Source organism: Cygnus olor, chromosome 5 (assembly GCF_009769625.2).
Source record: "Cygnus olor isolate bCygOlo1 chromosome 5, bCygOlo1.pri.v2, whole genome shotgun sequence".
Classification (NCBI taxonomy): Eukaryota; Metazoa; Chordata; class Aves; order Anseriformes; family Anatidae; genus Cygnus; species Cygnus olor.
Genome location: NC_049173.1, coordinates 42,237,107 through 42,253,659, shown reverse-complemented (window position 1 = coordinate 42,253,659; position 16,553 = coordinate 42,237,107). Strand labels below are relative to the sequence as shown.

Here is a 16,553-nt window from a genome sequence, read left to right as displayed (position 1 = left end):
TTTTTGTTTTCCCTCAAGTAAAATGTTGGTGTAATGCTTTAAAGAGGTCTCTCTGCCCATACAAAGATTTTGTTATCTCAGAACTGGGTGGTTGAAGAAGTCTTCTGACAATAGCCAATAGGTACTGATATATTTCATTCTTCAAAATTCAAAAGAATTATATATTTTTTCAGTAAGTGATTTTTTGCTCATGTATTTGGAGTGATTGAAAAAATGTTTTTATTTACCTGAAAAAGCTGATTCACCTTGTGTGGGTGAAGTAGAACACTTCAGTTACTTGGAGTTATGTTTCATCCCCTTGTATTGCTCTGCTTTTGTACTCTTCCCTGGTATTAAAAGTAATAGAAAAGGAACATCCCTTGAGTTTAGTGAGATTACTTCCCTTTTCCTCAGATGTGGGTGTTGCAGTTTGCAGATCAGAAAATTGAAAATCTTGAGCCTGAGAGACCCAAGTTCATTTCCTGCTTCTCTTTAAGATATTTGATTTAATAGATGATAGTAATGTGAAAAAATGTACAGTTTATACCAATACTAGTTACATCAGCGTGAGTAGAAATGAAACTGAAGGTTTTAGAAACATGATTATGTGAGAGTGTATGGAAGTGCACTGGTTGGAGTAAGCCATTGGCAAGAGCACTATAAGATAGCTGAAGCAGGTTTTTTCTTCAAAACACCTTCAGCTAACACTGCAGTAATTTCCTATCTCTTTAGCAACCTGTATGCTAAATTATGAGTCCGTTTAACACCTGGTTATTCAGTAATTAGCTAAACAGTACTTGCAGAGTTCGTCCTTGTTGAGCAGCTGTGATTGTTCATGCTAATAAAGGAAAACTGTGTTCCTCTGAGACATCTTTGCCAGAGTAGCTCCTCAGACTTAATGTGCTCTAGTTGCATGGGACATACTGCAGTAATAGCATTACATAGCATTTTTGGATATTCTCACTTGCAACAGCTTCTGATGGATTTTAGTGCAGAAATCAGAGTGTATGCTAACAGAGCCTAATTTCTAGCTTGTCCTTTTGCCATGCCTCTGTTTTGCCCAACAAATAATGGAATCAGTACATCAAGAAATTTGTTTCTGTCTTGAGACATCTCCTTTCTTATCAAGGAGAAACCTCCTATGAACTCCTGTGTTTCACCATTCTTTATTCGGTTCAATTCTGTGGATTCCTTTTTGCAAGTTTTGGTTTTGAAAAAAAAAAAATGTTTAGGTTGTCTTCAGCCAGCCAATTTCAAATTTCCATCAGTTTGATAGAAGTTCCTGACGTTTCAGAATCTGTCTTTTAATCATTGCTTCATGATCAGTACAAGCTAACACTGCTGGTGCCTAAGGCAGTCCCAGGGTTATGCCTGCTTTTCCTTCCCATGTGCTGTCACAATCAGCTGTGTAGTGAATTGAGTCAGGGAGCTGATCTGAGTAAAACCAAAACTAATTACTATTTTTCTTCTTTTAAACTGGGTTAAACCTGGATTAATTCTCTTGTCTAGTTCACTGCACTACCACATAAGCACTTTTTCTGTCATAAAGAAGAAAAAGGCACAGGGAAATTGATCGCTTCTGACGGCACAGATGCAGTAGGTGGGCATAAATTGTGAAACAACAGAAACCTCTGAAAGAAGCTCTGAACACTACAAATGGCAGTCCTTCAAACTAGTTTTTCTTTCATTAGGGAATGGGGGCTGCTCTTTCTCTCCACAATTCTTTAATTTCATTTTTTTAATTGTTTTTCTTTCCAGACATATTTGATGAACAATGGAATAAAACCTATTTTTTAAGGAATTAGAAGGTGACTAGAGAGAACTCAATTGATTTGTTTCTATGATAAGGTATTAGACCATGTGAGTAAGTTAGAACTGGCAGATAGATTGCAACTTTAAGGATGCCTTAGATATGGTCTCATGTGATATGAGTCATGAGTGAACTAGGGAAATGCAGTTTATATGGAAATAGCATAGGATGTAGGAACAGAAGAATGATTGTAGAACTGTTTTCAGAGGAGTTGGTATCATTCTTGTTCTAACTGGAGGAGTGAAGGGAGGCTGTGTTAGCTCCCAAACTGTTAATGACTAAAACGATGGAACACAGAATGTGCATACTAACTTTCAGTGGGTGTCAATCCAGAGAGATCTGCAAATGTGGAAAGGCAGGCTTGGAATTCAAAATCATCTTACAGTATTGAAGAAATAGCCTGAAAGTAGTAAATACAAAAATCTCTTGTTAAGTGGGAGTAATGAGTTACTTAGATGTCAAATGAGAAACAAGTTGTGTAGTAGTAATTCTTCAGAAGAAGATCTGAAGAATGTAGTAGACGAGGGCTTTTGCTCTCATCTATGTCTTTTGCTGACCTTTTGGAAAAGATCTGCATATGGTAGTCTCATTATAAATAGGAATGTTAACTGGAAGATCTATGAAGTAGCACCTCCAGTTGACTTTGCCTTAAAAGAAGCTGTGAGTCCAGACTTGAGGACTGCCGTCCAAAAAAGATGTAAGCTCATGGGAGGGAGTCTAGAGAGGTCAGGCATCTGGAAGCCTAAATCTGTGAGGAATGACAGAAGGAACTGTGATAACTCAGCCTGCAAAGTCTGAAGGCAGATTTAATAACTGGTCTTAACAGCTAAAAATGTCTAAAAGGTCATAAGAATTAAGCTGACATCTTAAGACTATGATTTTCAGTGTTGCTATGCGGAAGTAGTAGCTCTTGCTGCTATGAATGTCCTGATGTCCTGAAATAATAAATATAACTTCCCACAAATGCAAGTGTGGTATCTCTGGGGCTTTTTTATAACATCTGGCAGTTCCTGGGTTTCTCTGTGAATCTGTTTGTGAGGTTAAAAACATTCCTATTGCAAAGAGATGATTCCAAGGGCAGTGTTCCAAAGCAGTTCTTGGTTGTCCTTTAATAAAACAGTTCATGCTTGAGTAGCGTTGCTTAATGTGGTATTCTCTTTCCTTATTTTCAAACTCAATGCCTCCTCAAACAATTGTGACTTTCAGTTCTGGGACTCTTCTAATATGAAAATACAGTAACCCATCCACCCATGTGCCTTCTTGTACCAACGCCTATATAATTTTGTTTATCTTCTGGGCAGAGTTCAGGAGACAGTCTCAAAAAGAGCCCAGTTATCCTGCATCTTCTGCTTTTGCTAACATGTGTCTTGTGGAAGTAAGGGTAATTGATGTTGTGTGATCCCTTTTGCTCTCTCAGTTTTAATAGACCTCTACTGGGGCAGAGCTCAGGAATGAAAACAGCTGCTCTGTCTTGTGCACAAAAGTGGACATGGTCCTAGTTAACCACTTGCAGAATTCCAGTGATATCCATGGTAATCTCTCATTGTAAGTACGTGCTTGGAGCTTTTGTGTGTGTGTGTTTGTGTGACGGAGGGAGGTAAACAAAACTTCTAGGTGAACTTTTTGAAAAAGGTTATGTTATGGTCTGCCAGATTGAGGCACTTGATGATGTAGACTCAAAAGTACCTTTCTGGTTTGCATCCCCATTTCTTTGTAAATACCATTCAGAACTCTTGATGTTTTAGGTCTTTTTAGACCTATAGGTCCTTGCAAGTTGCACAGAACTTAAATCATATTCCTTTGGGATGAAAGGTTCACCCTGTCTAGGGTGAAGAACCATGTCAAACATTGATATTTTAGTTGCTCATTGCTTCTATTAGACATTAAAACATTACAACCATGTACTTTGCCACTCCTGTGTGTTTTTTTTTTCATTAAAAGCATCACATGTTCTCAAGCCATGAAGTATGGTACCCAGCATGTCCTTTCCCATTCCATTCAACTTATTCTAGAAACCCTTTGAGAGTCATAGGTCATTCAAACCAGGCTGCTTTAAGGGGTCAAAAAAAAAGAAAACCCAATGCTGGGATGCTGTTGAACACCTGTAACCAATCCATAGCTTGGTTAAAAACAGTAAAGGGTTGTAATTCTAACCTACAGTATGGCTACCAGACATTGGATCATGTGTTTGACTGGCCTCTGTGGGATCCATTTAAGGGGCTTCTTTGTTGTTTATCTTTTGTTTTAGATGTATCTTGTTTATTTGTTGTTTTAGATTTAGGAGCCGTTGCTCTCTGAAGTCTGCTCATGTCCAATTCAGCTTGATTGGGCAGTCAGATTGTTTAGTAATTATATTGCTAAGTAAAAACACGTTTTGTGTGACTGAATTGCCACTTAAGTGGCTGGCTGCCCAAATATATTTACAATTCCATAATTTTCATATTTTAGAATTAATATTTTATTCAAATGAACCACTCATCACTGAGAGCTTATTTGAAAAAGTAAATTGGAAATGTGACTGCAAACAAAAGCTCTGGAGAGTGTTCCCTCCTGCCCAGTAAATACTTGGAAAAGCCTTGAACTCTTGTTATTAGGGTGTAATAGATTTTTTTTCTGGCCTGTACAATGGTTGCCACTAATTAAAAATTTCTCAAAGAAACTCAGTTTTCACTAATAGAGGGATCACAGAAGATACTATGATCTGTTATTTCAAGCCATTTAAAGATTTTTACCTCAACTTTTTAAAGCAAAGTTGGTCTACTGGTTTAATCCTTGTTTGCAGAGCTAACTAAACTTGGTGTTATGCTTCTAGGATAATGTTAACTTAAAATCATCTACTGCAGACCAGCTCTAGAAACTATGTTCTAACATTTGGTTTTGGCGGACTTATATGTTATTTGTCTTTGTGCTATGATGCTATGCTTCTCCAAAGATGTTATAAACTTGTTGTTTGAGACAACAAGAAATACAAAATTTCTGATGAATGGAAATGATTAAATACATAGTCTCAACATTTCTAGCGAGTAAATACCAGATAATTAAGAAGAAGCTGGGCCTTTAATAATGGTGTCTTAGAATGATGTCTAAAGTTGAGGTCTTCTGTCAGGATGGCTAAAAGTAAATTTGAGTGTTTGTTAAAGCTATCAGTGCAGCCCAGCGGTAGTTGGTTGCTCATAATTTCACTCTGTAAGCAGTATTGCAGTGGTTACCCTGTCCTGTGAGCCCATCCCTGCTTGTGATTAAACAGTATCTTTGCATGCAAGGACACTTGACATACTGAACATTTTTTTTTGAACGTTCATTCTCTTGTTTCTTATTTTCATTTCTTCTTGCTGACTTACAACTGTTAAAATTCTGCATGGCAAGGATTAGTTTCCCCAGTGCGTCTATGTACCATTATCTCAGCATGGATATTGCAACTCCCTTTCTTTGCACTTGTTTGCATGGCCCTAGAAAACATCTGGGTGTAAAGATAAGTCAGGTGTGTGTTGGCAGGCTGCTGGAAAGCAGTCTGAGTTTTTGGCTGACCAGCAAACTATTTCAGCTCATTGTTTCTGAATGCGTGGGATCTCTTTGGGTATCTTCTTAGTTTTATTTAATATATTTTTAGGAATTACCTTCAATTCCTACTTCCTCCTCTGTTCCATATACTGTGGACTGGTCAGCTTGTTCTTAGGAGGAGGTTTTACTGATACAAACGCCGTGTGAAAAGCATTGTAGCAGAGAAGGGTTTCAGATGATGCAGCATACATCAGGCACTAGATCAAATCTGCACGGAAGCCTCTATTCTCTGGCATTTGTGTAGTGCTGCGGGTGCGGTGAGCATCCAGACATCCTGCTCCATGGGACTGCAATGGCTGGGGTGAACACCCGCAGGAGGAAAATGGAATTTTCTTTGTTCAGCCAAGAGCATCATTAGAATAATTTGAGCAGAATCAAGTATGTAGAACAAAGGAAGTGTGTGAGGCAGGTTAGTGTGGGCTCTTTACTAAGACTCTTGCATTTACTGAAATGTTTAAATCCCCCTTGCCTCAGAGGGGTAGGGCCTTAGGGCCTGCCCTGCCCCTGTCAGGAATGTTGTGAGCAGAAACTCCTCTGCCTTCCCACTGCCCAGAAAGCCTGCAATAACATTTTCTACTTTAAGGCATTTTATATTTGAGCATGTTTCCAGAATTACTTTTTTGGCCTAGATTTTGAAATGGATACTTCTGAAGGAAATGTGAATTTATCCAGGATGCCTTAGATAAGTACATACTGAGACCAGCAAGTTTTTTTGCTGAGGCACCAAGCAGCTGAGATGAGAACTGTCATGTACAAAACGGAACCATTCACTGGGAAAGATCGGGTTGTTGTCCCGTTACAACCACAAGTTGGGTGGTTAAGGAACAGTTTATAGAGGTCAGCGCTTCAGTCCCTCAGGGTTATTCTGATTCCCCCAACTGTTGGGTAAGACCTATGCGATTAAATTCAGAGAAGACTCCATGATTAAAAAGGAGCACTTCACAGCCCTGAATAAATTGCCTAAAATTTCACAGATGTGTATTTATGAGTTGGATCCTCTTGGACAGATTGCAGAGAGGTGGATCCTAAGTCATATATAGAAATAAATCCAAAGGGAACCACCACTCCAAATCTATCCAAAAGAGGATCCAAAAAGAGAAGAGATATTTCATATTTTGGATGTTTGAGTCTGTCTCTACATTCACAGGGAGCTGACATCTGGAATTGATAGTGATGGCTTCCATCCTCCAAACTACATTCTGAATCTCTCTCTATGCATCAAACAAAAAGGACAATAAAATATTGTTAAATAGTAAAATAAGAACAGTCCAGAACTGATACGAAAAAAAAAATCACATCATGGCTTAAATTTTTTAGGTTATCCATATATTTTTAATTTTGCCTTTTACATTTTTTAATCTATTGAAACTCCCTGCCCCAGGACTTGCATAGGCCTTTCTCTCAAGTAAGCTCAGGGTTTGAAATCCTAGTAGTGTTAGTAATACATGCTTAATAATACAGTCATGTATTACTAATAATACAGTACATATTAATAATGATAACAATCCTACTGATTTTAATCTAGGCAATATTGCCTACCTTCCTTTTTCCATCTCTCTGACAAAGATAATTGTAATAAAAAGTCAATATGCAGTAATTCAACTATTTCTACATCTACATATGTGTGTGTATATGTATATATATATATATATATATATGCATACATACACACACATATAAAATTTATGATGACCTGGACAGGTAATTAAAAATGAAGGCAAGAAAAAAAGCCGCTGCAGGAGACTGAGTGAATTTTTATTTTATTTTTTTTCCCCCAGAAGCTGAATTTTCCCTATTCAGTCTTCAGCAGAGCTTTGATACTAAGTCGAACACCAAGAGTCTGGGGATGAATTGCTTTCCTGGCATTCTTAATAATTTCCTATGCTTTGTGAGAAAGGAGATTTTTTTTTTTTCCTCAGTTGTAATTAGATTGCTTTTTTTCTTTTAAAGTTCAGTAGACTTCTGATGGCCAAAATAGCCTTAATTAAAATAGCATAAGTTAAAGTGGGGGGAGAAATACTCATATTCCAAAGTATTTGAATCCACACATAGTGGAAATCCACACACTAGTGGAAAACTGGTAATGATTTGAATTCTTCGTGGAGCTAATGCCAAGAACATTACTATATAAATAAATTTGCATGTACTACATGAAGTCTTGCATGTACAGTCAGCATCTTTTTTTTTTAATGAACAGAGGTTTTTGTTGGAGGATGGAAAAAAATGAGTTACTCATATTCATTGAGCAAGTCTTCCTTATTTTTTTTTAAGTAAAACAAACAAAAATACTGTATTAAAAATGCTTTTGAAAAAGAGGAGTGCTGGAATGTTTTACATATTTAACCAAAGGTTATATTAAAGTCTTTTACATAGATCCACCAGTAAATATGGAGAAGGTTACTTATTTATACCTAGCTGCTGGTTTTTGAACTATGAGAAACAATTCAATACAACCTATACTTACTGACAGCTGAATCTCAGAAGTCTGTTTACACATAGGGATGTAACTGTTGGGTTGGTGTTTTTTGTTGTTGTTTGTTTTGTTTGTGCTAATGTCGGTTTCCATATTAGATTAAGAAATCATGTCAAGTACACTGTATTAGATTAATCTCGTTATTCTGGCATTTGAGACTGTTGTAAACCATGTATTCAGGAAGGAAGGATCAAAACCTGGGCAGTGAGTGCATACTTTAGTCAGGGGCAACATTGGGTGTCTACTGATGATGTTTGTCTACAGCTTATGGTCAATGTATAAAAAAAAGAGCATAATCACAAAGCAAATAACAGCATGCAGCAATAAACTGCTCTATTTGATTCTTCCATGTCATTTCTTCTGTGCCTCTACTGAAACAGGAGAATTTGTCTTGTGATATTGTTTAGCTAGGCAGTCTTTAAAAGTTGGATTTGTATGGTTTTGTGCATAAAAGCACTTCCATTGATAGATAAGGATATGTATATACATGGAGAGATACATTCATTCTGCTAGGGTTAGTATTTAATTTTGATTACTGTGTACATGGCAGTTATTCTAGTTTCATGCTGTAAGTTGCAGTGTGCATACAAATCAAAGTGATTTGGGAAATTTATGAAACAGGATTTGGATAGTGTCTCTTGTTTGTTTGGCCTGCCTCCTGTTCAGTAAAATCCTACTGATTACAGCTATATACATTGAGAACGATCCTTAAACTAAATCTTGAAGTATTATATGAAAGCTTTGAAGCTATAAACAAATATTTACTGGTATAACCAATTTTAGGCAAGGAAAATTGAAAATAGGGGGCACTGGATTTAGTGCAATCACTCCTTTATTTATAAATATATCCTCTTTTAATCAAAGAGACCTTTACATTACAGACTGTTTTTGAAATCGTGCTTATTTTGCAGTGCATAAATCATAGAAAATGTCTGAGAAAAGCAGTGGTCCAACAGTCCAGTTGCAGAATTAACAGCCTCAGATTGTGACTAGCTAGAGAACCTTTTTCTGTAACACAAGTTTATTTTTACCTGAAAGAATGTGTTGGTTTTCCGATAGAACCATATATTAGAATTTCTTTAAGCTTGTGAAGATCTGACATTGAAGTTATTTTGGTAAAGATTATCAGTCTTTATCTCAGCAAGAAGGAGCTCTGTGTGATTAAAACTGTAGTTACTAACAGCGACCTTGAATTTTAAATAAATAAATAAAATAGTCCTAATGTGCCAACAGCTCACATGCTGGTATATGCTTATATTATTTCCATAATACAGAACAGGAGAAAATTCTGGTACGATGACCACAAATGTGAAAACAGCCTTTTCTAAGTAACAAGCAGGTAGATTTATTCTTTTGATTCTTTTTCCACGCTGATATTTGTTGTTAAAGGGTAGGTAACTTTCATGGTAGGAGTTAGAAAATCACATCTTTTTGGGGAGCTGAGCATTCTTTCTTTCAAAAACTTATTTTTCTGAAATTGGTCTAGATTTATCTTTTACAGGGGCCACTTTTAAGTGAAATTGATTTTCTTTTTTTTGTAGGAATGTGTGTAAAATAACTCCATGTTACAACTTGTCAGAATTTGCACAGCTCTAATGTTGGTTAACTGTTTTGAAACTGGAGTGTGCTATTGTGGTTGGTTTGGTTTTTGTTGTTTTTGTGTTGGCAAAGGATTCTATTTGTATCCCAAAATAAATAGCTTGTTAACTTGATTTGGACTAAATTGTGCTCTCTCACACCTCCATGAACACAGGTTTTGAAAACAAAACCATAAAAGTATCATAAATAGGTACCAACAAAATGTTGAAACTGAAAATGCTAAGACAATTCCTTTGCTGATTCTATGTACACTAATATGATGGTTCCATGACTCTCTTGGATTTATTATCTAATCTGACCAGAATTTGTGTTTCTCTTGTGATTAAATTGCGGCAAATATCATCTGCCAGTATCATCCCACAGGTAGAATTCATGGCTTCATTAGTTGAGACCTGAATGTGATCATTTAAGGGAAATGAGAGACTCATCTTTTGACTTTCCTCTAGAAAGTTTGAAAAGTGTGCATGTGCTGCTTATGTAATAAAAAATGAAAATGTATCAGGAGACTTCTCATTAATTTCTGACACAGATTTAGAGGTTCTATGAGATTTTTATTATTATTTTATTTTAAATTCTGTAATGTGTTTTACATAGTGTCCGGAAAAGATATACTGGAGACATTTTGTGTTCTATTTATATAAACGAACTTAGAGACAGAAACAAAAGATCAAGTAAGGAGAAAGCTGAAGGTAGTGGTGGCAGCATGGGACTGGTGATTCTTGGAGATAAGGAACGCTCTTGTTAGGACAGGCATTGAGCAAATAGAAAACGGTCAGAGTGGAAAATAAGTTAGGCTTGAGAAGTCAAAACAAACCTTGTTCATTTTAAACTTCCCTGAATAAATAATTATAGGGCAAGTGATTTAAAAAGTATGTGAGGATCAAAAAAGAGGATTGTTTCTGGCTATGAAGTTTCTTTAGATTTAGCAGTGGGACCTACATACTTATTAACACATTTCACTGTAGAATTATTTTGAGTTATAACTCTGTCTTCATAAAATCAGTTATATCAGCTCTGTGACTGAGTTCTCTGTTCTTTTGTTAGGCTCCTCTGTAAGTTGTGCTCAGATGCACATTTCTTTTGCTGGACACGCCTGAATAAGCAGCTTCCCTCCTGCTCCTTCCCTGTTCTCTTATGTTTTTTTTCCTCTCCAAATGTCTCTCCTAAATTGATTGTGCTATTACGTGATGAAACAAATTGAGGAACTGACCTGGGTTAAAATTACTTGGCAAAAATGAAGAGGTGTGGTTTTGTCTAAGCTGATTTTTCTGATGCTGTCTTCCTGTGCAGTTGCCCAATTGGTAATTACAGAGGAGTTGAGGGGATAAGGTATTAAAGCTGCAAGAATTGCAGGAGCTGCTTAAGGAAGCCCTGTCGCTGAAAGCAATGATCCTGAAAGAATAGTCTTACAGAGATTTAGGCTTCATATATTTTCTGTGAATGCTGCTACTTGTCTGCCTGTATGACCTAGCTCAGAGTGGAGGCTGATGAATTTGACCACAGGCTCAGTTCAGTTGCCCATTCAGTGCTTTCTCTGTGTACATGGGACAGATGAGTTTTCCACCGGTTACCAGAGAAAGAATTAATGAAGCTTTTATGCAGAATGAATTTAGTTACGAAATCTTCTCAGTGAAGAATTTGGATCACACTGAAGTGCTAGTATGGATTGCTCGTGCCCAAAATAGGCTAAGCTAGTTTGAGAGGTTGTGTGGATAACAACAAATAACTTCATGGGTGACTACTTTGAAAATTCTGCCCCAAAGTGCATGAAATTCTCTTGTAAATTCTTTGAATCATTAAAGACTTTATTTGAAGGTCAGAGATGCTAATGTAAGTCAGCTGGACTTCCATGTAGCTTTGGAGTAATTCCTAATACTTTTATTTATGATTTTATTTTTAGAGTGTCAGTCTGCTATATCTGATCTACAATGAATGCCAAATCTGCAATCAACAAAGAAATATTTGCCCCACATGATGAAAGGATGCTGGGAGCTGTCCAAGTAAAAAGAAGAACAAAAAAAAAGATTCCTTTCCTAGCTACTGGGGGTCAGGGTGAATATTTAACATATATCTGCCTGTCAGGTAAGATTAAAGATTTGGACATCCATTTGTCTGTTTTGGTATTTTTGATTAACTGATTAGATGTCATCCTGTAGCTGCAAGGTGCTGGGTGACTTGAATCTTAATAATGGAAGCAGAGAATAATAGCATTTGAAATACAGGCTATTAATATTTATACCATATAATAAATTGAACAGGTGGTTTCATTGTTTAAAAAATGAAGTGTTCTCACAGCATAGCTGCAGAAAATGAACAAATAGAGTAACTGGAAACAGTCCTTGCTTATCAATGTTAAGATCTTTCTTGGAGGGTTGAACTTCGTATTGTTTCTGCTTTTTATGCCCTGAAATTTCTGGTTTGAAGCAAATATCTTCTTTTCATATTTGCACCTGTGTTACAAACTTTTTGGGTCCTTAAATATGCAACTTTCAGTTAAAATATTTTCAGTTCAATGACACACAGCACCACTGTTGTTTGATCTCCTGACTTTAAAAGGGGTGAAGAAGGAAATAGTTGGTTTGAAGGAGAAAATGATGTATAATGATCAGTTTTGAGGTCTCACAGGGAACAGGGAGAAATGATCTATTGCTGCTAATGTGTTCAGGTGAAATTCATTTGAGTTTCTCCAAAGTCAAACCAGTACTAATGAGAGTCTGAGTTTTGTGGAACGGACTATGTAGTAGTAGTTGTCTGTTTCGCATGTGTTGTGCTAGGTATATTTTTACCCTTTCTAATAAAGGCAAATGTCCATTTATTTATTTTAGTGTGTATAAATGAAACTCATTGATTGAGTAACCTGTGGTTAACTATGGTATCACAGATTTTTGGCTATATTTTTTCTTTTAAGAATGTAATTTGGCTTATGCTTTGAATACTTCCTGGTTATTATAATTGAAATTAAGGTAAATTTCACCAGGATTACGTCTTGAAGCAGTTGGAAAGTAGTTTGTGACACTCGTTTGCCTGTAGATTATACCTGTTTTCAAACTTAGCATGGAATTCAGTTGCCTGTTAGGCATTCAGTCAGTTCTAGATTTCTAGAGATACACAGCCCTTCTTCCTGGTACCTCTCTCTCTTAGGAAAGCAGAAATCCCCTTGTAGTTTCTGTGCCTGCCAAGTGAGTGTGCGTGATTATCTTTGATATCCTAAGGTGCTTTAGTCACATTTTTGAGTATCGGTTGCCTCCTTAAAGAGTGTGTTTCTCACTGCAAGTAAAACTAGTGGTCACAGGAAGAAGTGCTCTGTGAAGTTCAGAAGACTGATATTGTTTCTGAAGTAAATGGAAGATTGTTTCATGTACTTTGTCAAATTTCTTTCCACTGAAAATTATATTAAACCTTTCAAAATGTAGGGTGTAAAACCCAGTGACTCTACAACTGTTATAAGACATCACACACATGCACACACAATGTAGATTTATTAAATATGTTGCCAAATAACATTTGTATATGTATATACAAGTATCTATGTTAAATATAAGCTGCAGAGTATCTGTACACACACACTGAGGACAATAAGACAAAACAGATTCAACACTTCTTGCTGAGTATTCCACTTGCCATTCTTCCCATGTACAGCAGTTTCAAGGAAGAGTTTGATTCACCTGGCCTTTTCCCTAAAGTTGTGGTTTGGATACCCTTTTAAGATGTAAAGATTGCAGGCCTCAATTCCCTCAGGTTGTGAAGGAAGCTGGATCTAGGTCTTCCATCTTTGAAATAGATGTTCAGATCACTAACTTGTTTTGAAGCAAAGGCTCAACTCTTACTTGTTTGGCAGTCAGTTTTTAAGAGTCGATTTTTTTTTTTTCTGAGTCTTCGTACTCTAAAGAACAATCCTATTCTAGGACCACACAGTCAGTTTCAGAATATCACGGGTATCCCACCATGTTTCAGATACCTGTGTTCATGAGTAAAGGAGGAGTGGTCTGTGCATTCAATTTTCTATAGGCTAATTCTGTTCAGAAGGTGGATTTTTTTCTTATTTTTCTTTTTTTGCATTACCATTTTGGGGAACATAGCTTCCATTCACCTCCTGCACTTCTATGTTCATGTGTAGCAGCCAGAATGGACTTGAAGATGTTACATGATCTTAGATGCATCTAATGCCATTCTGCAATAGGATAACGCATAATGAGTAGGGAAGAAACAGCAGATGTCCTGATTTCAGCAGAGTTTCTCTTTGATGACAAAGAGAAGTATTCAGGGTCTAAATAAAACTACTGTATGGTGGTCACTGAAAAGCTCCATAATTGGATTAGGAGAGTTGTGTGTGGCTTGCTGTTAGTGAGGTTCTGCAGGGGAATGAGACTTTATTATTATTATTATTATTAAATATTTTAATAGCCTTAAATATTAAATATTTAATAGCCTGTGCTATCAAACACAATGTATGATCAGTAATTTCATTTGACTGAAGAGGGGCTGCCTGGTATGTTCATGTTTGAGGACAGATTCAGAACTCCAGAGTGATCAAAAAGTTGATGTAATGCAATAGGGCCAAGTGCAATTAGTTATTTAGTCAAGAACAATCAGTAGCACAAAACTAAAGGGTAAGGAACAAATGCTTCTGCCACTGAGGTTAAAGGAAATTGTGACAAGGATAAACTGTTTTGCTCTTCCCAATGGCTATGAAGTAATAATGGTTTTAGCTGCAACAAGTAGTTCTATTTAAAAAAATAAGTAAAAATAAAAAAATAATTTAGTAAGGATATATGGGAATAGCAGTTGTGCTGTGTCACCAGATGGCCTAGGATGAACTATATATGGGGGTTACAGAATGTACTTGGTGACTTCCCATTTTTTCTGTGATTCAGTGCAAAGTATGAGAAGCATTGATGGCCAGCTCTAGATATTAGTTTCCACTTCAAATGACATATGCTTTAATGCTGAGCGTTGCAACACCTATCTTAGAAACAACTTTATAAGCCCTGTACTCTTGTCCCATTTTTTTCCCCAGGTTTTGCGATATATTAGGTAAATGTAGTGAGTAGAATATATACGTTCTTAGTTTTCTTAGAATGATTTGTGTGGCCTTTACTACAAGGAATTTGATAATTTACAGGCTAGAGCTTTGTATGTCAGTTGAAAGAGTCCCCTTAGAAACCAACTTGTTACGAGGATTATAAATGTTTGGGGATATAAAATGTTCTGCCTACCTATAGTTTCATTCAAGATAGGGCACAGAAATCTAGACGTTAGCCATTGTAAGAGCTATTTCTACGTTCTACTGTGTTTGTAGCTGAAAAAATTACACTGTTAACAGTTCTGTTTTCCTTTCTCTTTTGAATTTAAAATACATTAAATCATAATTGTTGTCTATCTGCATTTTTGTAAATGAGGATAGAGATCCTGAGCAGGGGGACTGTATCACTGCCACCTATAGGACTCAAAATGCTGGGATAGTAAAGCATTAGAAGAATCAAATAGTGAAAACAGTGAGATGGGAGAGTAAGAATGATTGTTACTTCAAATTTTTATTTGAAGTATGTACTGGGCTTCATATTTGACAATACTAAATACTGAATTGGTTAGAAGGAAATACCTATTGATGCTCCAAAAATGTGTACATAATGCCTGTCAGCTGCAGCTGAAGGCAGATTAACGTAAGGATGCTGTAGCAAGACTGTTTACTGCAATTGTGGAGACCTGCAACCTGGAGCCCACTGTAGTGGCAGGGCTGACAAAGACTGGGAAGCATAGCCAAGAGAGATCTTCTCAGAGATATTTAGTTGAAGAACAGCAAGCAAGGAGTAGACAGATGGGAAACACAGAGGCTGTAGGCAGAACAGAGAAGATGAAAACTGGGATTTATTTTTTCTTATGTAGGAAAGGATTTGACACAGCGAAAAGGCAAGAAATTCAGAGCTGAAAGTGGATATTTATCACCTCCTCCACACTAGCAGACCTAGTGACAGTTATTGGATCAGATTTAAGTTTTAAATTTGTCACCATTGTCTTATATAATTGAAACATAAATGTTTAAAATAGTTTTTAGCCTTATTTAGAATGCTGAATTAAATATGAAATACTTAAAAGGTCACTTCAGAGATACAGGACGCCGGCCATCTCTCCTAGCTGCTTGTGCGCAGTACTGTGTGTTATTTCCTTTGACATGATATCATTATGGCTTCTAAGTAACTTTTAATATTAAAAAGGTTTTTAATTTCGTATAGTGCATTGGAAGTGTTCCAGTTTATACATATGGATGTGGCATCGACCTTTTCAGGACTAAAACTCTATTGCAGTTACAATAAGCTGAATGAACCAGATTGTTCCTTTTGAACCTGAATTCCTATGTGTGATAACACTTAGCTGTGCCACTCTTTCTAGTCCTTCTAGTTAAAAGCCTGGAATTTGAGTGTAAGTTTTAAAAGCTAATACTGTTTAAAACTGGGAGTGGAATACTTTTTTTCTTTGCTGTCTCCAAATGAAATTAACATATTGTTAACATCGGATGGCTTTTATGTGAAAGTACAGTCTATTGAGAGTGATGAAAAAAAAAAAGCCCCAAAAGTGCACAGAAATCGTAAGAAACAACATAAACAACATATAGATATAACATATATATATATTCATTTTTTTCTTTCTTCATTAAAATTTAACCTCATTGACCATGTCACAGTTTTTTCAAACAGGCAGTAAATAGCGTAAAAAGCTATTTGCAGTTACCACAGTATGTGGAGGTGTTTTTTTTTTTTTCCTGTTTCTAAGTATACAGAGAGACAGAGGTCTACCTTATTAGCGTAAATAGTTTTGTGAATACCCTCGGTTTGTGCTCTTACAGCACATTTACTTCAGCAAATATCTAACCACACTGCTTGGTTACGCTTCCAACATAAGCATCGTATTCTATTTTTGTCTCTAGAGCCAATGGTGCCATAAAGTTGTTTTTCCGAATATAAACTTGTTATTCCTCCTAAACAGATGGCTCACGGAATAGAATATTACCTAGGAATGGCCTATATCTCTTCTTCCTTTGAAGGTAACTTGACATGGCAGTCAGAAATTCCCCATAATTTCGTGGGGAATTCCAGTGCTGATTATACGTAATTGACCTATCCAATTTTCAGT

General features: G+C 36.5%; 1 protein-coding gene across 1 annotated transcript in view; it reads left to right on the top strand.

Annotated features, from left to right (window-relative positions):
• The window catches only part of STXBP6 (syntaxin binding protein 6), a 110,709-nt gene that overhangs the window by 28,538 nt on the left and 65,618 nt on the right, over positions 1 to 16,553 (top strand). Inside the window, exon 2 of the mRNA XM_040558723.1 lies at positions 11,323 to 11,504. Within this exon, the coding sequence (XP_040414657.1) occupies positions 11,351 to 11,504 (154 nt within the window). The 5' untranslated portion in view covers positions 11,323 to 11,350. The remainder of the gene's footprint in view (positions 1 to 11,322; positions 11,505 to 16,553) is intronic.